Below are 24,253 nucleotides of genomic sequence, written 5' to 3'. Positions count from 1 at the left end.
TGGTGGCATAGCTTCCAGCATCACAGCAATATGCAAGCTCTGACAGTCCAACAAACTGACATGTAGGGGGTGTGTACCATAAAACCTTAAAAATAATGGCACAAGTGGATATATGCCCAGCTCCGTTCATTGCTGCTTTATTCAAAATAGCAAATAAATGGAAACAACTGAATTGCCCAACAAAGGATCCATTGACAAACAAATTGTGGCACATACATACAATGGAATACTGGGCAACCATAAAAAAAAAAAAATGCGTCCATGAATCGTATTATAGCATGGATGGATCAGGAAGTTATAATGCTAAGCGAAATAAATCAAGCATACAAGGACAAATATTGTATGGTCCTTCCTTTATAAGATGACAAGCACAGATATAGTGAGACCAATATTCATTGATGGTTACCAGGGAAGGGGTTAGGGAAAATAAGGTTTATGTAGCAGAGACTAGTTATTTTCAGTGATGAGAAAAGTGGCCTTGAATGTGAATATAGTCAGCACATTACAATCAAAGTAAAAAAGAATGTTTGAGCACATATGCTAGATATAGGAAAATTGATGTATGAGTAGGTATATGTGTGTATATACATGAAAACAGATAGAAGTATCTATAACCCACTGCTGTTGAGATGAGAGGTATCTATCGGTATGTGTAAATACAAAAATGTGGGTGCAGACACATATATTCATTGAAGACAAAAATATGAATACTCCACACACATAACCAAACACCTTTCAACGTTGATTTGCTGGGTTTTCAGGCTTAAGACTATAGTTTCCTGGGACAACTCAATGTACTGGCGTTAACAGTTCACGAAAATAGTGATCTGAATTCTAGTAAAATGAGTAGTGTCTGGGCTTTTAAAAGCTTGAGGTATAATAGTGAGTAGTGCCATTCTCATATGCACGCCTTGATTCCCAAGAATCCTGGCTATGGGAGAAACACCATCATATATTGAACACTGGCTTAGAGCATATACAGCCTCCTGGAGAATATTGCCTTAGCCTCTGGCATCTAAAAGGGTGAAGTTACAGTCTCTTAGGTTTTAAAGGGTAAGATCTTCACCAACTTGGTTCCAGAGTGTGGGGCCACTGTTCACTTGTCCCAGCAGGATGGAGGTGGGTGTGCTGCCCAAATCTGAGGGGGCAGGGATGCCATGCCCAAGGGGCAGAAGAATGAGCACAGCCAGGGCTGAGGGGGTAGTGTCACAATTCAGAAGGACTAGACAAATGAGGCCACCCAAAGTCGAGGAAGCAGAGTTCCAATGGGCCTGAAAAGCGGAGCTGAAGCCCAAGGCCAAGGAACCTCCTCCCAGAATCCAGAGAGTGTTGCTAACACCCAGAGTCTGGGGTGCAGGACAAGTGTCTAAATGGGCTCAGAGAACAGAGGATTATTTTTAAGCCTTGAGAACTAATGTAAAGTATTCTGCTGGCTTGCTTGGTGCCTGTTACCCTTTTTTCCCTCCAATTTGAAACGGAAATGTCTACCATGTTCCTGTTCCACCATTGCATTTTGGAAAGAGAAATGGTCAGGCATTTGACTGTGTTCTGATTCATGGGCTGAGGCCACTGGTTTGCCTGGATGGTCAGGGAATTGGAAGGAACATGATTGGAAAATTGGAGACAAGGAGTTATGGGGAAGAGACATGCAGATAGGCCTATCTGAATGGGCCAAAGTAGTGAAGATATTTGTGTCTCATGTGAAGGTTCATCAAAGGGTGACCTCAGCAGAGAAGGATTTTAATGTGAAGTGGATAGGATGACATGTTCTGTGAAAAACAGTCATCATTTTTCCCCAGCCACTCCCATCATTGCCCAATGGGCTCAAGACAAAAGTGGCCTTGATGGCAGGGATGGAAGTTATATATGGACTCAGCAACATAGAATTCTACTCACCAAGTCTGACTTGGCTACAGCCACTGCTGAGTGCCCAATCTGCCAGCAGGACAAAACAACACTGAGTCCCTGATATGGCATCATCCCTCGAGGTGATAAGCCAGCCACGTGGTGGTAGGTTGTTGGTTACTTTGGACCACTTCCATCATGGCAAAGGCAGTGTTTTGTTCTTACTGGAATAGACGCTCTGGATATGGATTTCTTTCCCTGCATGCAGTGTTTCTGCCAAAAATACCACCCATGGACTTACAGAATATCTTATCTACTGTCTTGGTATTTCACATGGTATCACCTCAGATCAAGGGACTCATTCCATAGCACATGAAGTGCAACAATGGGCCTGTTCTCATGGAATTCACTGGTCTTACCATGTTCCCCATCAAACTGAGGCAACTGGCTTGATAGAATAATGGAATGACCTTCTAAAGACACAATTATGACACCAGCTAGGTGGCAATACCTTGCAGGGTTGAGGCCATATTCCCCAGGAGGTTGTATATGCTCTAACCAGCATCCAATACGTGGTGTTGTTTCTTCTGTAGTCAGGATTCATGGTTCCAGGAATCAGGGGTGGAAGTAGGAGTGGCACCACTCACTATTACCTCTAGTGACCCACTCACAAAATTTTTGCTTCCTGTCCCCAGGACAGGAATGCTCCCACCTGAAGACACATCACTGATCCCATTGAACTGGAAGTTAAGAATGCCAGCTGGCCATATTAGTTATCCTTATGCCTGTGGATCAATAGGCAAAAAAGGGAGCCACCGTATTGTCTGGTGTGACTGATCCTGATTAAGGAGAGGAAATCGCATTGTTATTACATAAAGGAGGTAAAGAAGAGTATGTCTAGAATGCAGATCTGTAAGGGCATCTCTTAGTACTACCATGCCCCGTGATTAAAGCCAATGGAAAACTATGGCAACCCAATTCTGACATCACTATGAATGGTCCAGACCCTTTTGGAATGAAGATTTGTATCACCCCACTAGGCAAAGAACCACTACCAGCTGAGGTGCTTGCTGAGGGTAAAGGGAATATTGAAAGTGGAGTGGAAGAAGGTAGTTCTAAATACCAGTTACATTCACTTGACCAGTTGCAGGTGAAAGGATACAACGCTGACATGCACCTTTCTTGACTTTGAACCATGAGGTATTCCCTTGTTCTGTTTGAATGACTACCTCTTGATCTATGCACAGGTTACTCATGAGCATAATTAAGTGTTCTGGAATTCCCATTCTTCACAGTTTTATCCATAATTCGTTATGAACTACACAATTGCATGCCTTTGCATAGTCAATAAAACATAAGAAAACATCTTTCTAGCATTCTCTGCTTTCAATCAGGACCCTTCTGACATCAGCAATGATGTAATTCATTCTGTATACTCTTCTGAATGTGGCTTGATTTCCAGCAGTTCCCTGTCGATGCACTGCTACAACCACTTTTGAATGATCATCAGCAAAATTTTACTTGTATGTGATATTAATGATATTGTTCCATAATTTCTGCATTCACTTGGATCCCCTTTTTTTGGAATAGGCATAAATATGAATCTTTCCCAGTTGGTTGGTCAGGTAAGTGTCTCCCAAATTTCTTGACTTAGACGAGTGAGTCCTTCTGGTACTGTATCTGTTTGTTGAAATATTTCAATGGGTATTTTGTCAATTTCCTGGAGCCTTGTTGTTCACCAATGCCTTCACTGCAGCTTGAACCTCTTCCTTCAGTACGTTGAATTCTTCATCATATTCTGTCTCCTGAAGTAGTTGAATGTTGACCAATTCTTTTTGGTACAGTGACTGTGTATATTCCTTCCATCTCTTTTGATGCTTCCTATGTCATTTAATATTTTCCCTGCAGAATCCTTCAATATTACAACACGAGGCTTGAATTTTTCCTCAATTCTTTCAGCTCGAGAAATGCTGAGCTTGTTCTTCCCTTTTGGTTTTCCGTCTCTAGGTATTTGCACGTTTTATTGTACTACTTTAATTTGCCTTCTTGAACCATCCTTTGAAATCTTCTGTTTAGCCCTTTTATTTCATCACTTCCTCAGCTTACTTAACTACTTGATGTTCAAGAGTAAGTTTCAGAGTCTCTTCCAACATCCATTTTGGTCTTTTCTTTCTTTCCTGTCTTTTTAATGACCTTTTGCTTTCTTCCTATATAATGTTTTTGACATCAGTCCACAACTTGTCTGGTCTTCGGTCATTAATGAAAACTAAGAATAGCTTATTATTGGGATAAGTACATTCTCACGAGAACACAGTAACCAGGAAATATAGTTAGGAGGCTTATTTCACAGAAATAAAGGAAAGATGGTAACAAGTTTAGAAAATTCACACATTCAGGATGCATCACCTAATACAATGCTCAGTCTACATAGTAATGAGGCTCTAACTCTGGTTTCCTGAGTTTCACATATTTCAAAAGGCACTCCTCTTGAGGCTAAATGCACTAAAGCTGGTAGACCACTTTACCAAAGAACTCCATAGGCTTAAAAAGTAGGTGCTCAACCATGTATTCCACAGATCATGAAAGGGATTTATGAAATCATAAAATACAACACATAGAAGTAAAAATGTTTGTATGTACTCTCCAGAACATCTTTAGGTTATGTTGCATTAAGTAAATGGTCTTTCAGAATAAATTCTTCTTTGAGATTTCACTGTCTCTTACTGTTGATGTTGTTGTGTCAAGTCAATTTTGATTATTAGGGACCCTATAGGATAGATTATAACTGCTCCATAAGTCTTCCTAGCATTGTAGAAAAGAACTTGAATGCTGCTTCAAGTTAAAACAGAGAGGTTTAAGGGTTTAAAACAATTGCAGTTAGGGAATTCCATAGCTTATTGAAAATGAAACCAGGTAGTCCTGAAGCAGGTTCTTTATACATGTATTCTTACGGGGTAAAAGAGGAACTAAACCATAAAAAAAGAAAACTAGTGCCATCAAACCATAGGGAGGGCAATTACAGGAAAGTCAATAAATATTGTAATAACCACACTCTGGTTGGTTATTGATTATTAATAATATAGTTAGTGACTACAAATGGTTTCACAGGATGCTTAGATCATGGTCACAGGATGCTTACATGTATTTTCTTTGTCTGTCTTGCAAAAGTATCTTGGTAACAGCACCCAGACAGCACTCTTCCTGAGTACATGTGTTCTGAGGGATGCAGAGAGTCACTTGGTTAAAACCCCTCGGGGCATATGGTTTTACATCCTTGTTTTGACCATCAAGGAAAAACATGTTTTTCCTCAAAAACACAGCTGTTAGTCTAGAAATCCAGATTAAAACTAGATAGCATAGCCAGCATATTATGCCTCTGTCTCACTGACTGCCCTGAAAGTTGTCTTTTCCTGAAACACTAGGCTCTAATCTTTACAGGAGTAGATTACCATATCTCTTCTCCCACAGAGCCACTGGTGGGTTTGAACCACTGACCTTTGGGTTAGGGCTGAGTGCTTAACCATTGGGGTATATAGTATTGAGCAATTTAACCTCTGAGAGTTTTTGTTTCCTCATATATGGAACAGGATATTGATAGTATGCTATGTTATGTAATTATTTGGGTCTTAAATGTGATAAAGTTTGTCAAAACTTAACTCAGTGTCACATAAAAAGCATCAAAGAAATATGTTATTATTAGTAATAGTATCATATTATTATTATAGTTATTTGTCTTTATTGTGATTTGTAGTATTTGGTTAGTTTTCAGAAAATTTGAAGAAGCAGATAGATACTCCATGGATCAAAATCCTGTGGAATTCACTCCAGAATTAAACTTCTTTGGCATATTCAAGGGATTTGAACTTCTCAATTCACAATATATTAACATGATAAACATTCATAAACATCTCGTACAAATACATCCTACAGATTTTAGAAGCATTGTAGGGTCTGGTCCAGTTGCTCATTGGAACTCCAACCGTGTTTTGAGTTTGGGTCAGTGAACTAGGACTTTTGCACCTATTAACTTCCAGAAGGCATCTTTCACATCTTTGTTCCTCAGGCTATAGATGAGGGGGTTCAGCATGGGGTTAACCACTGTGTAGAATACAGAGGCCACTTTGACCGTCTGCCAAGAGCTTTTGGAGTTAGGCACACAGTAGAGGGAAAGGATGGTCCCATGGAAGATGGTGATGGCATTCAGGTGGGAGGCACAGGTGGAGAAGGCTTTGCGACGTCCACTGGCAGATTGGATTTTTAGTACACTCACAAAAATAAAAACGTATGAAGTGAGAGTGATTAGTAGTGTACTCACCTCATTGAAGGTGGCAAACCCAAAAAGCAGAAGGTGAGGAATGCGTATATCGGAGCTAAAGACAGCTATGAGAGCAGTATACTCACAGAAAAAGTGGTTGATTACATTGTGTCCAGAGAAGTCTAGAAGGAGAGCATAGCAAAGGAGTACCAAGGAGCCAAACATCCCCCACAGATATGAGCCAGCTACCAGCAGGGCACAGAGTGTTTGTGACATGGCCACTGTATAGAGCAGAGGATTGCAGATGGCCACAAAGTGGTCATAGACCATCACTGCCAGCAGGAAGGACTCAGTCACCACTGCAGTGCAGGACAGGGAGAACTGGAGCATACAGCTAAAGTAGAAGATGTTTTATCTGCCATGACCAAGTTTTCAAGCAGCTGTGGAGTAACGATAGAGGAGTAACAAAAATCAACAAAAGAAAGGTGACTAAGGAAAAAGTACATGGGGGTGTGAAATTTGGGGTTAATCTTGATGATCACTATCATCCCAAGATTCCCTACCACGGTGACAATGTACGTGATCAGAAACACAAGGAAAAGAGGGATCTGAAGCTCTGGGTAATCTGTGAATCCCAAGAGGGCAAAGGTTGTCTCCACACTCAGGTTTCTTTCAGCCATCACTGTTCTTCCTTTGACGGGAAAGGGGTGGGAGGAGAGTGTTGTTCCTGTCAAAGGGGAAGGTTTATGGGGGTGAATGACAAATATGTTTTGTTATGGTAGAGAAAAGAAAGTGAGAATAAAGAGTTATTGGAACTGGTTCTCTCCATAAGGAACATACCTTATGCAAATAGCTGCTATGTGTATGCCAAACCAAGCTGATGTCTAAAACATTTATGAATTTCCATTGCCCTTTGAAATATTAGAATACGGGTTTCCATAGAAACACTTGTGATACTGAGTGTGTAGGAGTTATATTCACATGTACATTAGCTTTTTCCTTGCATGCACAAGTACCATCAAAGGCACATAACTGACACTAAGCAAATACATACATACATATAGGACATACATACAGTACATAAGCTAGCTCGATTCTGTGAAAAAAATGTAAAATGTTTGTCTCAAAGAATAAAATATACTGCTGCTATATTTTGCCTGTATTCTCAAATCAATTAAAATATTTAAAGGAATATGTTTGTATTTTAAGGAGAAAATGAAATACTAAAGAACCTAGGAAAAAAGCAGTGCAATTTCATTAGCACTTTTTATTCCATGAAGGCTACTACTCCTTTTGAATATCTTGATTGCTCAGTGATTGAGGCTAAGGGGGATAATGACTTCCTTTTGACATGAGTGCCCACTTTATTAGGGTTTATGGCTTAGGTTGATGTAAGGCTTATCTTCTGTTACAACCTAGGCATTATATATATATATACACACACACACAGATATATGAGGAGCCCTGGTAGAGTAGAGGTGGCACAGTGGTTTAGAGTTTGGCTGCTAACCAAAAAGATGGGCTGTTTGAATCCACCAGTTGCTTCTTGGAAATTCTATGGGACAGTTCTACTTTGTCCTATAGGGTCGCTATGAGTCCAAATCAACTGGATGGGAATGGGTTTAGTTTTGGTTTGAGTAGAGTCGTGGTTAAAGTGCTCGGGTGCTAACTTAATGGTCAGCGATTCAAAACTCCAGCTTCTCCATGGGATGAAGATATACTTGTCAGCTTCCATAAAGATTTACAGCCTCAGAAATCATATAGGGCAGTTCTACTCTGTCCTATAGGGTTGCTATGAGTTGTAATTGACTCAACAGCAGCTGATAAATATATATGTATATGTGTATGTATATGTATATGCACACATGTATCATGTATACATGCATGTATGTATATATTTTAGCGGTTCCAAGATTTATCAAATTAGAGTTATAACAGGACTAAGTAGAAAGTCATGTTTGCATATAAATTATAACTTGTTGACTCAATTCTTAGAAAAGTTTATATACCAATTTAAGGTGCATGTAAAGAGGATAAGGATAAATATCCATTTTTAAGCAGAAAGTTTATTCTATTCTTTGTGAAATTGCTGTCAATGGATAATAAAGATAAATATTTCCATATTAACTTCTCTCTTTAATATGATGGGGCTCAGACTTAGCAGTTACAGTGACTTAATATTGAAAGAAAAATCAGAGAAGACCACAGTTAACACATCAGGAAAATAATATTTTCACCGGTTCATTAAAAACCCTGAGGCAACTCACCTGCTGCAGAGAAACAGGCCACCACTGTCCTGTTTCTCTGTAACCCGAGTGTTTCGGGAGCACTGCAGCTATTACGTCTACCTCTACAGCCCTTGGGACTCCAACTCTGGGGAATCACTAGCATCTGTGTCTCAAGCCAATTAATTAAGGCAAGTGCCAGGTTCTTTGTACCATTGTTAATGACTGAAATTTCCTTGTAATCACATAGAAAATTTGCAGCATGAAGTTGCCTACCAGGCTTTATTTGCACATTACTAAATGTCCTATGGAATTAACAAAACTAAGCTAATTTTTTTAAGGCAGGATTTCTCACATCAGAGATCCTTGCCACATCTATAATACAATTGCCTAGAATTCTAGGTTATGAACTTTCCTAGGCCCAAATCAGAATTCCTAGGAATGGGACACAATCATATCCACATTTAAGAAGGAGCTTGGGTGACACGTATAAACATTGAGGCGTAAAAACCACTGCTAAGTGCTAAAATCACATTGGTAAGATGGTAAGATCTGGTGCTTTTCTTTTTTTGTAACAATCTTGGTGGCATAATGGTTAATAGTTTGGCTGCTAACCAAAAGGTCAGCAGTTCGATTCCACCAGGTGCTCCTTGGAAACCCTATGGAGCAGTTATACCCTGTCCTATAGGGTCGCTATGAGTCGGAATTGACTTGACTGGCAATGGGGTCTTTTTTGGTATATTTAATAGGTTTAACTCATTCATCCATTAAGTCAACATATGTTTTAATATCTTATCATGCTGATTATTTTACATTTGCCTCTACATGTCCATTTTCTGCTTTTCTGTCTCTTTCAGTGTGTTCCTTTGCTCTGATATGTATGATATCAGAAGGTTGATATCAACGTTTAAGGTTCTATGTCTTTAGCAGCCGGTATTCTTTCTAAAATGATGTTACTAAGAAGCTATTGGTGTTAGGAAGGAGAGAGTTTGACACATTAGACTGTGAGGTTCATAATTATGATTTTTAATTTTTGTTCCCTTGGTTACCCATCAGGACCGTCACATAAAAATCAACATTTTGTCTTCACACTCAGTGATATCATATTTACCATCACTTCCTGTACAATAACAAACATATATATACGGCCTTGGGGAAAAAGGAATAAAGAACTTGGTTGAAGTTTAGGGATGGTGCCTCCAGGCTCTTATTGCTAATTCTCCTATATGCATAACCCTAGTCAGTTATAATTTTTCAGAATTTCTCTGTAACTATGACACCCATATTGCTTAAGTCGGATTGAAGAATGTTTTTTTGTTTGTGTTTTAATCATTCACAATGTCAATATGTGAATCAAGGAATTTGAGTTTTACAGTTTGATGTTTACTTATTGTATTAGTTTCTTAGGACTGCCAAAAGAAATCACCACAAGCTTCGTAGCTTAAAACAACAGAAATTTATTTGTTTGCAGTTCTGGAAGCCAAATGTTTGAATTCATGGTACTGGCAGGGACATGTTCTCTTTGAAGGCATCAGGAGAAAATTCTTCCTTGACTCTTCCAGCTTCCGATGGTTCCTTGTGTTCCAAGGCTTGTAGCAGCATAACTCCAAGTTCTGCCCCCATCTCCACATGGCCTTCTTCCCTATGTGACTCTGTGTCCTTGGCTACTTCTCATAATGAGATTCTCACTGGATTTATGGCCCAGCCTAAGAGAGTATGAAGGATTCCTGGTGGCGCTGCAGTTAAGAACACGGCCCAAAGGTTGGCAGTTTGAATGCACCAGCTGCTCTACAGAACAAAGATGTAGCAGTCTGCTTCCAAAAGGATTGCAGCCTTGGAATTCCTATGGTGCAGTTCTACTCTGTCCTATAGTGTTGGTATGAATGGGAATTGATTCCATGGCAATCAGTTTTCATTTTAAGGAGGTATGATTTTATTTTTAATCTTTAGCTTAACTATGTCTTCAAAGACCCTATTTCCAAAAAGGTCATATTCTGAAGTTCTAAGTGGGTATGAGTATTTTGGGGGGAGACACTATTCAATCCACTACACTTGATTTACTTCACATACGATTCAAAAGTATTTTGCTAAAGATTCAAGTAACTGGAGATCAAATTATCAGATAACTGGTGTATTGTAATAGATGTAAAATTCAGATGGGTATATTGACTAGATAATTTGAATTAGCATCTCTTCTAGAGACACTGAACAATATTCAACATCATAAAGCAAATTCTTTCCAGAAATAAATCAATCTTCAAGATTGTATTGTGTGGCTCGTTAACTTTCTGGCAGTCTCCTTCACATCTTTGTTCCTGAGACTGTAGATCAGGAGGTTCAGCATGGGGATGACCACTATGTAAAGCACAGATCCTACTTTGACGATGAGCCATGAGGTTTTGGGATGGGGTACACAATAGAGGAACAGGACAGTCCCATGGAAAATGGTGATGGTGGTCAAGTGGGAGGCACAGGTGGAGAAGGCTTTTTGGCGCCCCCCATTGGAAGGCATTTTTATGACAGTAATGAAAATGAAAATATAAGTAGTGAGGATGATCATCAGGCTGCTCACCTCATTGAACATGGCAATGACAAAGCAAAGCACCTGGCTGATATACGGATCAGAGCAGGAGACAGAAACAATGACAGAGTGCTCACAGACAAAGTTATTTATGATAGTAGAACCACAGAAGGATAATGCCAGAAGAAAATAAGTAAGTGTCAGGGAAGTAACTATACCCCATGCACAGGGCCTGGCCACTAATGATGCACAGATCTTTGAGGACATGACAACGGTGTAAAGCAGGGGGTTACAAACTGCCACAAAACGGTCATAGGCCATAACTGCCAATATGAATGTTTCTGCAGTTGCAAATATAGAAGCCAAGAAGAACTGCATGATGCACCCTGTGAAGGAGATGGTTCTGTCTCCCACAACCAAGTTTTCTAATAGTTTGCGTGTAACTATACTGGAGTAGCAGAAATCAACAAAAGACAAGTGACTGAGGAAAAAGTACATGGGGGTGTGGCGTTTGGGGTTGATCCTGATGATCACAATCATGCCCAGATTCCCCACCACAGTGACCATGTAGATGGCCAGGAACATCGTGAAGAGGGGCACCTGGAGGTCTGGGTATTCTGAGAAGCCCAAGAGGGTGAATGTGGCTCCAGTACTCTGATTTCCTACAGTTAACGCCATGATTATTGCTAGAGAAATTCTGAAGTAAAGCTAATAGAAATTAGTAACAATATTAATGATAATAACATACTTATATAACATTTACCATTTCAAATATTGAGCTAAAACATTAAAATGTATTAATTAATTTACATCTCCAAGTAACACTATAAACTATAAAACAGGTAGCCCCATAATTTCCTTAAGAAAACTGATGTATATGTAACTGAAGGACCTTGTTTGAGATTACACAGTATAGTCAGTGATGAGCTGGATTTTGAACCCAGGAAATTGTTCTTGAGTGACAGAACTTCAGTAGTTTTCTTCAGGATAGCAGTTTCAGAAAACATGTGCATTTCACCATTCTGTCATTCTAAAAGTTCATGTTTATTAATAGCACTAAGAAAACAAAGAATGTAAATTTAGTGCTAAAGGAAAAATTATAAAGGTAAGATCAGGAGAAGTAGGAGACATAAGACCACCATCATTAGAATACTGAGACTGAGAATCATAAGAGATAGCCTGGCTCAGGAAAACGGCATTTGTAAATGCCCACAATATTGTTTGAATTTTGCAAAAAATACGTGGATGTTTAAGGGGATATGCAGATTGCATATTGCTGTCGAGTCCTATTCATAGTGACCCTAAAGGACATAGTAGAATGGCTGGCACAGGTTTTCCAAGGCTGTAATCTTTAAGGAAACAAACTGTCCTATCTCTTCCTGCTGTTAGGATTGTGAGTTCGAAACACTCACTTCTCAGTTAGCACCCAAGCATTTAGCCACTGCTTTTCACCAGAGCTTCTTAAAGGAGACATAACCTTGTATATCTACAAGTTATTCTTTGATTCTTTCCTGAATGTACAATTACTTTAGGGTTCTAAAATTAATGTAACACCCTGGTAAAAACAATGAGCTTACATTTTTTTTGACATATTGCTCTTTTAGTCCTGTGTTTTCATTCTCATTTTAGTCCTTTCTTATTTAGTCATCTGATGCCCTTCGAATACTCATGTAGTCCACTTCATCATTATTTTTAACTCTCCATTATTATTATTTTTTTTATTTTTAACTGACAACAATACCGGGAATATGATCTCATTCAATGCTCATACCCAAACCCAAACCAAACCCAGTGCTGTTGAGTCGATTCTGACTCATAGAGACCTATAGGACAAAGTAGAACTGCCACATAGAATTTCCAAGGAGTGCCTGTTGGATTCCAACTGCCTACCCTTTGGTTAGCAGCCATAGCACTTAACCACTACGCCACCAGGTTTACCTCAACGCTTATAGATTCCCTGAATCAGAGGGGAAGTTACAATGTATTTCTCCATATTTTCCAGAGCACGTTTACCAATAGTTATATGCTCATTGCCAACCAGTCCATTCCGACTCACAGGAATACTACTTTTTTAGTTATTTTTCAGGGGTTTTGACTAAAGCTATATTTGTGATAATCTTTTTTTAGGCAATCTTTGTATGTGTTATTTTGAAAGAAAATGAAGTATCTTGTAACCACAGTTTATAATCAAAATATAGAATAGGCCAAAAAAAAAAAAAAAAAAAAACTAACCAAGAAGAAACACACCTCTGAAATTTCCAGATTAATAAAAGATTCTTAATGTGAATTCCATAAATGAAGACAGCATGCCAGCGTTTTTGCATTGCTCAAGGTTGAAAGGGATTATTATATCCTTTAGAGTTAAAAGATTATTTCTGACTCAAAAAAGAAAAAAAAATGTATTCCTATATGAGGAAGAGGAATAGGCTGGAGATTGACAAAGAGCCCCTGAGTCAGCATAATGAAAAAAGGATGGGCTTTGGAAAAAATTTAATTTCAGGTTCAGAATTGCCATCAGCTATGTGATCTTTTATGAATTACTCATATTTTCTGAGCCTCGGTTTCTTTACCAGTAATATTAAAAAAAAAAAAAAGATAAAATAATCCATAGCTCATAAGAGTGAGAGGATTAAATCGGAAAATGGTGGTAAATACTTAACTCAGTGTAATAGTTGTGGAATTCAATAAATCTAGGCTCCCCACTTTCTCATTTTTTAATTTTTAGTGTTGTTATGAATTGATATGATTTTTAAACTTTTGTATTATTATAAAACTGATTAGAAATAGAGGAAAGGCCAAAGTTTCTAGCAATAGACATGAGGGTACAATGTGGACTTTTGGCCTCTTTAGTCTTAAGTCACCAATTCCTACCCTTCAATACATTTTTCCTACTCTCCCCTTTGATGTCATATCACTATCTGGCTCTCTCTGGTCCTCCTTTTCTCATCTCAGGTTGGTTCCTACAGCAGGGATATCAAACGCCAACCACCCATCTGATGCATTGTGGTAGCTGATGCACAGTCCAACTCTCTGTAGTGATCTTACCCAACAATGTGAAATCATCAGTTTCTCTGGCCCTGGATTACTGTGGTTATTATGACAGTCTATGGTTCGGAAGACCTCACTTGTTCCTTATTACCTATCACAACAAATCTGACTTTCTCTGCTCTATTTACCTAAAGCCTTACTCTAGCTATTCCCCACTATTCGTCCATCTGCAGTCATGCCGATAGTCTCAGGCCCTCATCAACAACACATACTCATTCATTCATTTGCTTATTTTATTATTCTTTTTACTTTGAATAGTCTCTTTTCTGGTCTACTACTGCAGCATTTGTAACAGATAAAACATTATATCAAAATGAATAGCACAAGGAAACGTTCTCTCTTTAACCCAGAAATATTTTCCACGTTCTCTACATACCTCCAGACATTACCTTTAGGAATACAAAATTTTATGATATATTATGTTCATGATTCTTTTATGCACAGTATTCTTTTCTTTACAATATAGTGAGGTTTTGAGAACATATCCACATTTTGATTTTTTTGGTTTTAACTATATTTTCAGTGTGCTTGTATTATGTCAGGCATATGGTGGATAGTTTCAAAGCAGAATTCAGAATGACACCCCAGGGAAAGAGGAAGGAAGTAGAGCTTAGCAACCTGAACCTGCAGGTACATGGACCTGGTAGATAATATGGCATTTAGAATAACACAGAGAGTTCCTTGTTTCAAAGGTTACAGAACCTCAAAGCCCCCCATGCACTTCTGAAAGATAACACAGGATACATCACCCAACCTGAAGACAGCTCATCTGAAGATCCAGGTCCTATTACTAATACTCTGCAGGACAGCTCCCACTCAGAATTCAAGCATTCTTAAAAATATTAAGTAGGTAAATACAGCAGGAGTCCACAATAGATTTCAATGAATTTTCCAGGAATATGATTTTCCTTTCTTAATACCCAGAAAAACTCAAGAGAGCACAGAAAAAGAGAGAGAGAGAGAGGATTAGAATTTAACCTCTATTAACAAAATGTAAGGCTTAAGTATGCTTCCAGAGCCTTGGGAATTTAGACACTAGAGAATATTTACTGAAATGTTTATTCTCAGAACATAAACCCATCAATTAGATGAAATACTCTCCCATGAGCCATTCTGGAAGAATATAATTTCCTCCAAATCACTGAAAACAATGCCACATCAAAAGTGCTTCATGAATTTCTTTAAAAAAATCAATTAAATAAAATATGCCAGTTGACTTAGAATACATGGTAACTACAGTAAAACACAAAAGAAAATAAAAATCAGCTGAAATGCAACAATTCAGATAACTGCTGTTGATGTTTGTTGAGTGACTTTTCTGTGTGTGTGTGTGTGTGTGTGTTTGTATGTATGTTGGGATGTATAGACAAAGCAAACTACATTCTAGCTTTTCAATTTAACATCAAATAATCATCATTATCCTTGTAAACCCTTGATCCACTCAATTGAAATTAATTTGTGTCTCTTCAAAACACGGGCTTACATTTTCCAAGATTATAGTGGTATAATGGAATCATAAAATCTCTTGATGTCCATACCTTCTTACATTTCCAAAAAAAAAACGTAGCTTAATTAATTCTGTTGTTGTTGTTAGTTGCCCTCAATTTGCTTCTGGCTCATAGTGAACAGAAAAAAATGTTGCTTTGTCCTCTGCTGTGCTCACAATAATAGGTATGTTTGAGCCCATTGTTGCAGACACTGTGTCAATCCATCTCATTGAGGGTCTCTCTCTTTTTTGCTGACCCTCTATTTTACCAAGCATGATGTCATTCTCCGGGGATCTGTCCCTCTTGTAAGTGAGACAAAGTCTCACCATCCTCAATCCTAAGGAGCATTCTGTCTGTACTTAGTTCCACTGCTCCCAAATGTCACCCCAGTTAGAACAAATTATGCTTTCTGTGGGCTCCTGACACTCAAACTAACACTTGCCAGAGTCTCTACCACAACCCATTAAGATGACAGGAATTATTTTTCAAAGGGCATGAAATTCTTTATTGTAGATAGCATGGGCTTGCTCCAGAATCCTAGGAACCTGCACTGTTATTCTCCCACTAGGATTAACATCAGCTCCACACGGTGACTCATCTCACCACTGACACTCCTACAACCTAGACCAGCCATGGAGCACTTTCCTATACTGGGTCCCACTCAAAGATGACAGCCTTCTGTGTCAATGGATGTATTAGTTTTCTATGCTGCATAACAAATTTACACAAACTTAATGGTGTCAATCAACACATATTTATGACTGTATAGTTTCTGTAGGGCAGATGTTCGTGCACAACTTAGCTGGGTTTTCTTCCTTAACAACCTACAATGCAGGTGTTAAGAACTCTCCTCCCCTCAAAAAACTGTCCATTTGACTTTAACTCATGGCAACTCCATGTCTTACAAAGTAAAACTACTCTATAGGGTTTTGTTGACTGTGATGTTTACGGAAGCAGTTTGCCTGGTCTTTCTTCCATGAGCTGCTACGTAGGTTTAAAGTGCCGTCCCTTAGTTTAGCAGTCAATGGCAAATCCAGACATTTCCTTATATGCATCTTCATTTTGATTCTTTTTGCTGTAATGAAACTGCAATTGCGTCCTGTGTGTCATTTTAGCAAATTCTCAAACCTCAGGGAGCTGTGGGAGTTAACATGTTAGATGTGAGGGGCCTGCAGACCCCCTAACTTGCAGCTGATATCTGAGGTCTTGAGGAGACATGGAGTCTGGAGGACTGTGCTCTTTATTTTTGAGACCTGACCTAACTCTGAGTGGTTAGGGTCAGAAGAAAAAGTGGGTCACAAGAAACTGGTATCACAACAAAAATGAACTGGTATGATTTTTTTTCACTTTTCTTTTCAGGCATTTTTTTTTACTCCAGTGGACCTTGTAATACTTTTATGAAAAGCAATTGCTCTTCTAAATTCTCTCTGTTTAAAAGCAAGAATTTGTTTTTCTTGTCCTGATCCAAACATTGAGTTATAGAGGTGTTCTGTCCTATATCAGAAGTAATTGCAGTTGAAAAGCCATCCCTTTTTAGACAAACAACAGCTCCACCTTTGATCTCGACAAGACACTTATATCAGAGGGGAATTATACCTCATCAGTACAGTTCCCAAAACTTCTTAACTTAGATGAATTTGAATTATGAGAAGATCAAGGTCAGCAAAGGCACGACAGAGGTGCAGATTTACCTATTATAGACATATATTTTATTTATGTGTGTGGAAACCCTGATGGGATAATGGTTAAGTACTACGGCTGCTAACCAAGAGGTCAGCAGTTTGAAACCACCAGGTTTCAACTGAGCTTCCAGACTAAGACAGACTAGCAAGAAGGACCCGGCAGTCTACTTCTGGAAAGCATTAGCCAGTGAAAATGTTCTGAATAACAGTGGAACATTGTCTGATATACTGCTGGAAGATGAGCCCCCCAGGTTGGAAGGCATTCAAAAGATGACTGGGGAAGAGCTGCCTCCTCAAAGTAGAGTCAACCTTAATGACATGGTTGGAGTAAAGCTTTCAAGACCTTCATTTGCTGATATGGCACGACTCAAAATGAGAAGAAACAGCTGCAAACATCCATTAATAATCAGAACCTGGAATGTACAAAGTGTGAATCTAGGAAAATTGGAAATCATCAAAAATGAAATGGAACGCATAAACATCGATATCCTAGGCATTAAAAAAAAAATTAGTGAGCTGAAATGGACTGGTATTGTCCATTTTGAATCAGACAATCATATAGTCTACTATGCTGGGAATGACAACTTGAAGAGGAATGGTGTTTCATTCATCGTCAAAAAGAACGTTTCAAGATCTATCCTGAAGTACAATGCTGTAAGTGATAGGATAATATCCATACGCCTACAAGGAAGACCAGTTAATGTGACTATTATTCAAATTTACACACCAACCACTATGGCCAAAGTTGAAGAAATAGAAGATTTTTATCAGCTGCTGCAGTCTGAAATTGATCGAACATGCAATCAAGATGCATTGATAATTACTGGCGATTGGAATCAGAAAGCTGGAAACAAAGAAGAAGGATCACTCATTGGAAAATATGGCCTTGGTGATAGAAACAATGCCAGAGATCGAATGATAGAATTTTGCAAGACCAACGACTTCTTCATTGCAAATACCTTCTTTCACCAACATAAATGGCGACTATACACATGGACCTCACCTGATGGAACACACAGAAATCAAATTGACTACTTTTGTGGAAAGAGACGATGGAAAAGCTCTATATCATCAGTCAGAACAAGGCCAGGGGCCAATGGTGGAACAGACCATCAATTGCTCATATGCAAAAGAAAATCAGAGCAAGTCCACGAGAGCCAAAATATGACCTTGAGTATATCCCACCTGAATTTAGAGACCATCTGAAGAATAGATTTGACACATTGAACACTAGTGACCAAAGACCAGAGGAGTTGTGGAATGATATCAAGGACATCATCCATGAAGAAAGCAAGTGGTCACAGAAAAGACAGGAAAGAAAGAAAAGACCAAAGTGGATGTCAGAGGAGAACCTGAAACTTGCTCTTGAGCGTCGAGCAGCTAAAGCAAAAGGAAGAATTCATGGAGTAAAAGAACTGAACAGAAGATTTCAAAGGGCCTCTCGAGAAGACAAAATAAAGTATTATAATGACACGTGCAAGGAGCTGGAGATGGAAAACCAAAAGGGAAGAACACGCTCGGCGTTTCTCAAGCTGAAAGAACTGAAGAAAAAGTTCAAGTCTCGAGTTGTAATAGTGAAGGATTCCATGGGGAAAATATTAAATGATGCAGGAAACATGAAAAGAAGATGGAAGGAATACACAGAGTCATTATACCAAAAAGAATTAGTCGATATTCAACCACTTCAAGAGGTGGCATATGATCAGGAATTGATGGAACTGAAGGAAGAAGTCCAAGCTGCTCTGAAGGCATTGGCAAAAAACAAGGCTCCAGGAACTGATGGAATATCAATTGAGATGTTTCAACAAACAGATGAATTGCTGGAGGTGCTCAGTCATCTATGCCAAGAAATATGGAAGACAGCTTCCTGGCCAACTGATTGGAAGAGATCCATATTTATGCCTATTACCAAGAAAGGTGATCCAACCAAATGTGGAAATTATAGAACAAAATCATTAATATCACACGCAAGCAAAATTCTGCTGAAGATCATTAAAAAAATGGCTGCAGCAGTACGTCGACAGGGAACTGCCAGAAATTCAGGCTGGTTTCAGAAGAGGACGTGGAAGCAGGGATATTATTCTGATGTCAGATGGATCCTGGCTGAAAGCAGAGAATACCAGGGGGATGTTTACCTGTGTTTTATTGATTATGCAAAGGTGTTTGACCGTGTGGATCATAACAAACTATGGATAACACTGAGAAGAATGGGAATTCCAGAACACTTAATTGTGCTCATGAGGAATCTTCACATAGATCAAGAGGAAGTTGTTCGGACAGAACAAGGGGATACCAATTGTTTTAAAGTCAGGAAAGGTGTGCGTCAGGGTTGTATTCTTTCACCATACCTATTTAATCTGTATACTGAACAAATAATCCAAGAAGGTGGGCTATATGAAGAAGAATGGGACATCAAGATTGGAGAAAGACTCATTAACAACCTCTATTATGCAGATGACACAACCTTGCCTGCTGAAAGTGAAGAGAACTTGAAGCACTTACTCATGAAGATCAAAGAACACAGCCTTCAGCATGGATTACACCTCAGCATAAAGAAAACAAAAATCCTCACAACTGGACCACTGAACAACATCATGATAAATGGAGAAAAGATTGAAGGTGTCAAGGATTTCATTTTACTTGGTTCCACAATCAACACTCATGGAAGCAGCAGCCAAGAAATCAAAAGACGTATTGCATTGGGCAAATCTGCTGCGAAGGACCTCTTCTAAGTGTTGAAAGGCAAAGATGTCACCCTGAAGACTAAGGTGCGCCTGACCCAAGCCATGGTATTTTCAATTGCATCATATGGATGTGCAAGCTGGACAATGAATAAGGAATACCGAAGGAGAGTTGACGCCTTTGAATTGTGGTTTTGGTGAAGAATATTGAATATGCCATGGACTGTCAAAAGAACGAACAAATCTGTCTTAGAAGAAGCATAACCAGAATGCTCCTTAGAAGCAAGGGTGGCAAGACTGCGTCTTACATACTTTGGACATGTTGTCAAGAGGGATCAGTCCCTGGAGAAGGACAATATGCTTGGCAGAGTACAGGGTCAGCAGAAAAGAGGAAGACCCTCAAAGGGGTGGATTGACACAGTGGCTGCAACAATGAGCTCAAGCATAACAACGATTGTAAGGATGGCACAGGACCGGGCAGTGTTTCATTCTGTTGTGCATAGGCTCGCTATGAGTCGGAACTGACTCAACGGCACCTAACAACAACAACAAGAACTGCCCCTTAGGGTTTCCAAGGACTGGCTGGTGGATTCAAACTACCGACCTTCTGGTTAGCAGCCAATCTCTTAACCATTACACCACCAGGGCTCAAAAAAAAAAAAAAAAAGAAAAATCTATATAGGTATAGATATTTTACTATTTAAATGGCTGTACTTGTTAATATTATTCATATAAAACTAAAGCATACATACAGGGCATGAAAGAAAATTATAGAAACCAGAATCAAACACGGCATATCAAAAGCACAAAGAACCTTTCTAAATTTTACAATTACTTGTTTTTAAATTTTTCACCTTTTCTAGGCATAGTACGCAATTAAATACTTCCAGAATTCTTGAGTTGAAATATACCTTAAAATCTAGCCAAAATTTCTACTTAATATTTGAGACTTCTACACTTAATCTTAATCTTATCCATGAGATGGTCATGTAGCTTCCATCACCAAAATGTCCGACATTGGTACACTGTCTCCTGGAATATTTTATGGGGTTTCTATTGATTGTTGTGCTTAACTTTTATTATTATTTAAACTCAATTAATTAAACCTTGATGAGTAGGAAAAATTAATTGAAGTCATATGTGTATATACACATATGTGTATATATACATATATAGTTTCAAGAAAGCATATATATTTTATGTTCACCAACAATAATTCCTTAAAAAATACTCTACACTGCAAATTATGTATTTTCTTAACCAAAAGAAGTAAGCTCTCTTTTATGATGAGGCAAACTTGAAAATGAGAACAGTAACATCACAAAATGACTGTTCCCAAGACACAGACATGAGGCTGTAGTAGAAATGCATCCATGATCTGTTCCATCTTTATAGCTTTCTTTACCTGGCATGAGTGCAAGGTCCTAGACTCAGCCCCAGGAGTGCCTACTTCTCATGTACTACAGGTAGCCCCAACATAAAGCCTTTGTCCTGAGCATATCCTTCCCAATAACAAATGGGACTGGAAGGATCCATTTTGAACATCCATTATTGTTCATGCTATTTTTATAATTAAATTCTCCTTCAATATTTGAATACATACCTTATCTTAACTAGGCAAAACTTTGGCAGGTAAGAGAAATTGCTACTATTGCTGTCATTAATTAAAACACTTATTATGTCAACAACAAAACGATACACAGAGAAAGCTTTGATATTGCCCCCTAGCAATTTCAAATAAATGTGTTGAAAATCCATGGGTTAGAAGTAGGGTTTTATTCAAATTGAAACTAGGACAAGGGGAGTTCAAAATCAACAAACATCTCCAAAGTCTTCTGCCATTTTCTCTATCCGTCCTCAGTAGTATCACCACTGCCAGTTCCTGCAACATACAATTTAATTCTCAGGAATATTTCATGCCTATTAGTGAAAATTCAAACATGTCCAATCATAAAAAGGGCTCTGTTAGATTCTTTAACTAATCCGTATGAGCTGGAGCTCCATGTTTTCCACCTTAATTGAAAAATACCAGAAAAGAACTGAACTGACCTGAAACCAAGAGCTTTTGATTAATTAATTAAATGAGGATTTTCTTTTATTATTAATGAACTTCAGAGCTTTTCTTCTCAGAAATTGAACATCCTTTAAAAAACTAACAGACCTGAGGTTTCTAGCACAAGTAACAGTGCATTTAACCGAGTGTGCCAGGAAAATGGCATTTTATTTCCTAGATATAAGAAATATCAGAGATTAAAAAAAAAAAAAAAACTGAACCCAAACCCACAGTCCATATCCTCCCAATCTCTGGAGTTTATATCTGCTACAATGATCGTGGAGATATAGACCCTAGAGGATCATAGCTAAAATATTGCTCAGTGATCCACAAACCAAGAAATTAGTTGAAACACTGTTTCTTGTGTCATGGTATGGATGTATTTTCTTTAAAATTGTTAGGGATAATTACTAGGTGTATTCCATCAGCCTTCTTTTAGAAATTGAATTATTAAAAAAAAAATTCACACTTATGGAAGAAAGCATGAACTACAGATTTTTTTGGAAAAAGAACATATAAAAATAGAAAAGAAATAGGTACTATTAACTCAATTGCATTACAAATTCCACATTCATGTTTATAGTGGAGAAATTTGGCAAAGACTACCTTAACCAGAAGATGAAGGTTACCATCATTAGTGATACCATGTGAATATCATGCACTCCCTGATATGATGCGATGATAAAGGCACCTCACTTCTGCGATAGACCTCTCCAAAACTCATAATCCCAGTTTAATTGCAGAAAATCATCAGACATACCTAGATTTGGGGGACATTCTATAGGGTACCTAGCCAGTGCTCTTTAAGATTGTCAAAGTCATGAAAAACAAGAAAAAAGTTAGAAACTGTCACAGAGCAAATGGCACTAGAGAAACTCTATCACTAAATGCAATATGATACCCTGGATTGGATCCTGAAACAGAAGACATTTCTAGAAAAACTTGCAAGATTCAAACACGGTCTGGAGTTTAGGGATACTAACGTACCAACAATCAATACCCATGGAAGCAGCACTCAAGAAATGAAATAATGTATTGCATTGGGAAAATCTGTGACAAAAGATCTATTTAAAATTTAAAAAGCAAATATTTCACTTTGATTACTAAGGTCCACTTGACCCAAGCAAGGTGTTGTATTCTCAATGGCCTCATACACATGTGAAAGTTGGACAATGAAAAACGAATACCAAAGAAGAATTGATGCATTTGAATTGTGATGTTGGTGAAGAATATTGAATACAGCACGGACTGGCAGAAGAAAGGACAAATCAGTCTTGGAGGCAGTACAGCCAGAAAGTTCCTTAGAAGTGAGGATGGTTAGACTTTGTGTTACTTACTTTGGACACATCATCAGGAAGGACTGATGGCTGGAGAAGGACATCTTGCTTGGTAAAGTAGAGGGTGATTGAAGAAGAACTAGCTTCTTCATGAGATGGACTGACACAGTGCGTGTACCAATGACTCAAACATAACAAGAATTGTGAGGAATGGGCAGTATGGGGCAATATTTTGTACTGCTGTACATGCTGTTGTTGCTGTTAGGTGCTGACGAGTCAGTTCCAACTCATAGTGACCCTATGCAAAGCAGAACGAAATACTGTCTGGCCCTGTGCCATCCTTACAATCATTGTAATGCTTGAGCTCATTGTTGCAGCCACTGTGTCAATCCACCTGGTTGAGAGTCTTCCATTTTTCCTCTTGCCCTGTACTTTGTCAAGCATGATGTCCTTCTCCAGGGACTAATCCCTCCTGACAACACGTCCAAAGTATATAAAACACAGCCTCACCACCCTTGCTTTTAAGGAGCTTTGTGGTTGTACTTCTTCTAAGACAGATTTGTTCATTCTCTTGGCAGTCCATGGTATATTCAATATTCTTTGCCAACACCAATATTCAAAGGCATCAAGTCTTCTTTGGTCTTCCTTATTCACTGTCCAGCTTTCACATGCATATGAAAATACCATGGCTTGGGTCAGGCGCATCTTAGTCTTCAAGGTGACATTTTTGCTTTTCAACACTTTAAAGAGGTCCATTGCAGCAGATTACCCAACTCAATGAGTCTTTAGATTTCTTGACTGCTGCTTCCATGTCCGTTGATTGTGGATCCAAGTAAAATGAAATCCTTGACAACTGCATTCTTTTCTCCATCTATCATGATGTAGCTCATTGGTCCAGTTGTGAGAATTTTTGTTTTCTTTATGTTGAGGTGCAATCCATACAGAAGGCTGTGGTCCTTTATCTTCATAAGTAAGTGCTTTAAGTCCTTTTCACTTTCAGCAAGCAAGGTTGTGTCATCTGCATAATGCAGGTTGTTAATGAGTCTTCCTCCAATCCTGATGTCCCGTTCTTCTTCATATGGTCCAGCTTCTCAGATTATTTTCTCAGCATACGGACTGAAGAGGTATGGTGAAAGAATACAACCCTGACGCACACCTTTCCTGACTTTAAGCCAATCA

At 38.6% G+C, this 24,253-nt stretch overlaps 1 protein-coding gene and 1 pseudogene across 1 annotated transcript; both read right to left on the bottom strand.

Annotated features, from left to right (window-relative positions):
• Positions 1–5,842: 5,842 nt before the first annotated feature.
• On the bottom strand, positions 5,843–7,490 carry LOC135230182 (olfactory receptor 5D14-like; annotated as a pseudogene).
• A 19-nt stretch (positions 7,491–7,509) lies between these two features.
• LOC135230185 (olfactory receptor 5D13-like) lies at positions 7,510–12,948 on the bottom strand. The gene has a single exon (XM_064279145.1). The coding sequence runs from the start codon at positions 11,522–11,524 to the stop codon at positions 10,583–10,585; it is 942 nt and encodes a 313-aa protein (XP_064135215.1). The 5' UTR covers positions 11,525–12,948; the 3' UTR covers positions 7,510–10,582.
• Positions 12,949–24,253: the final 11,305 nt, after the last annotated feature.

The sequence above is a fragment of the Loxodonta africana genome, unplaced genomic scaffold (assembly GCF_030014295.1).
Source record: "Loxodonta africana isolate mLoxAfr1 unplaced genomic scaffold, mLoxAfr1.hap2 scaffold_85, whole genome shotgun sequence".
NCBI lineage: Eukaryota > Metazoa > Chordata > Mammalia > Proboscidea > Elephantidae > Loxodonta > Loxodonta africana.
This window is presented reverse-complemented; position numbering and strand designations above follow the sequence as displayed.

Excerpts from the sequence above, each read along its gene's own strand:
- LOC135230185 (XM_064279145.1), bottom strand. The coding sequence starts at position 11,524 with ATGGCGTTAACTGTAGGAAATCAGAGTACTGGAGCCACATTCACCCTC.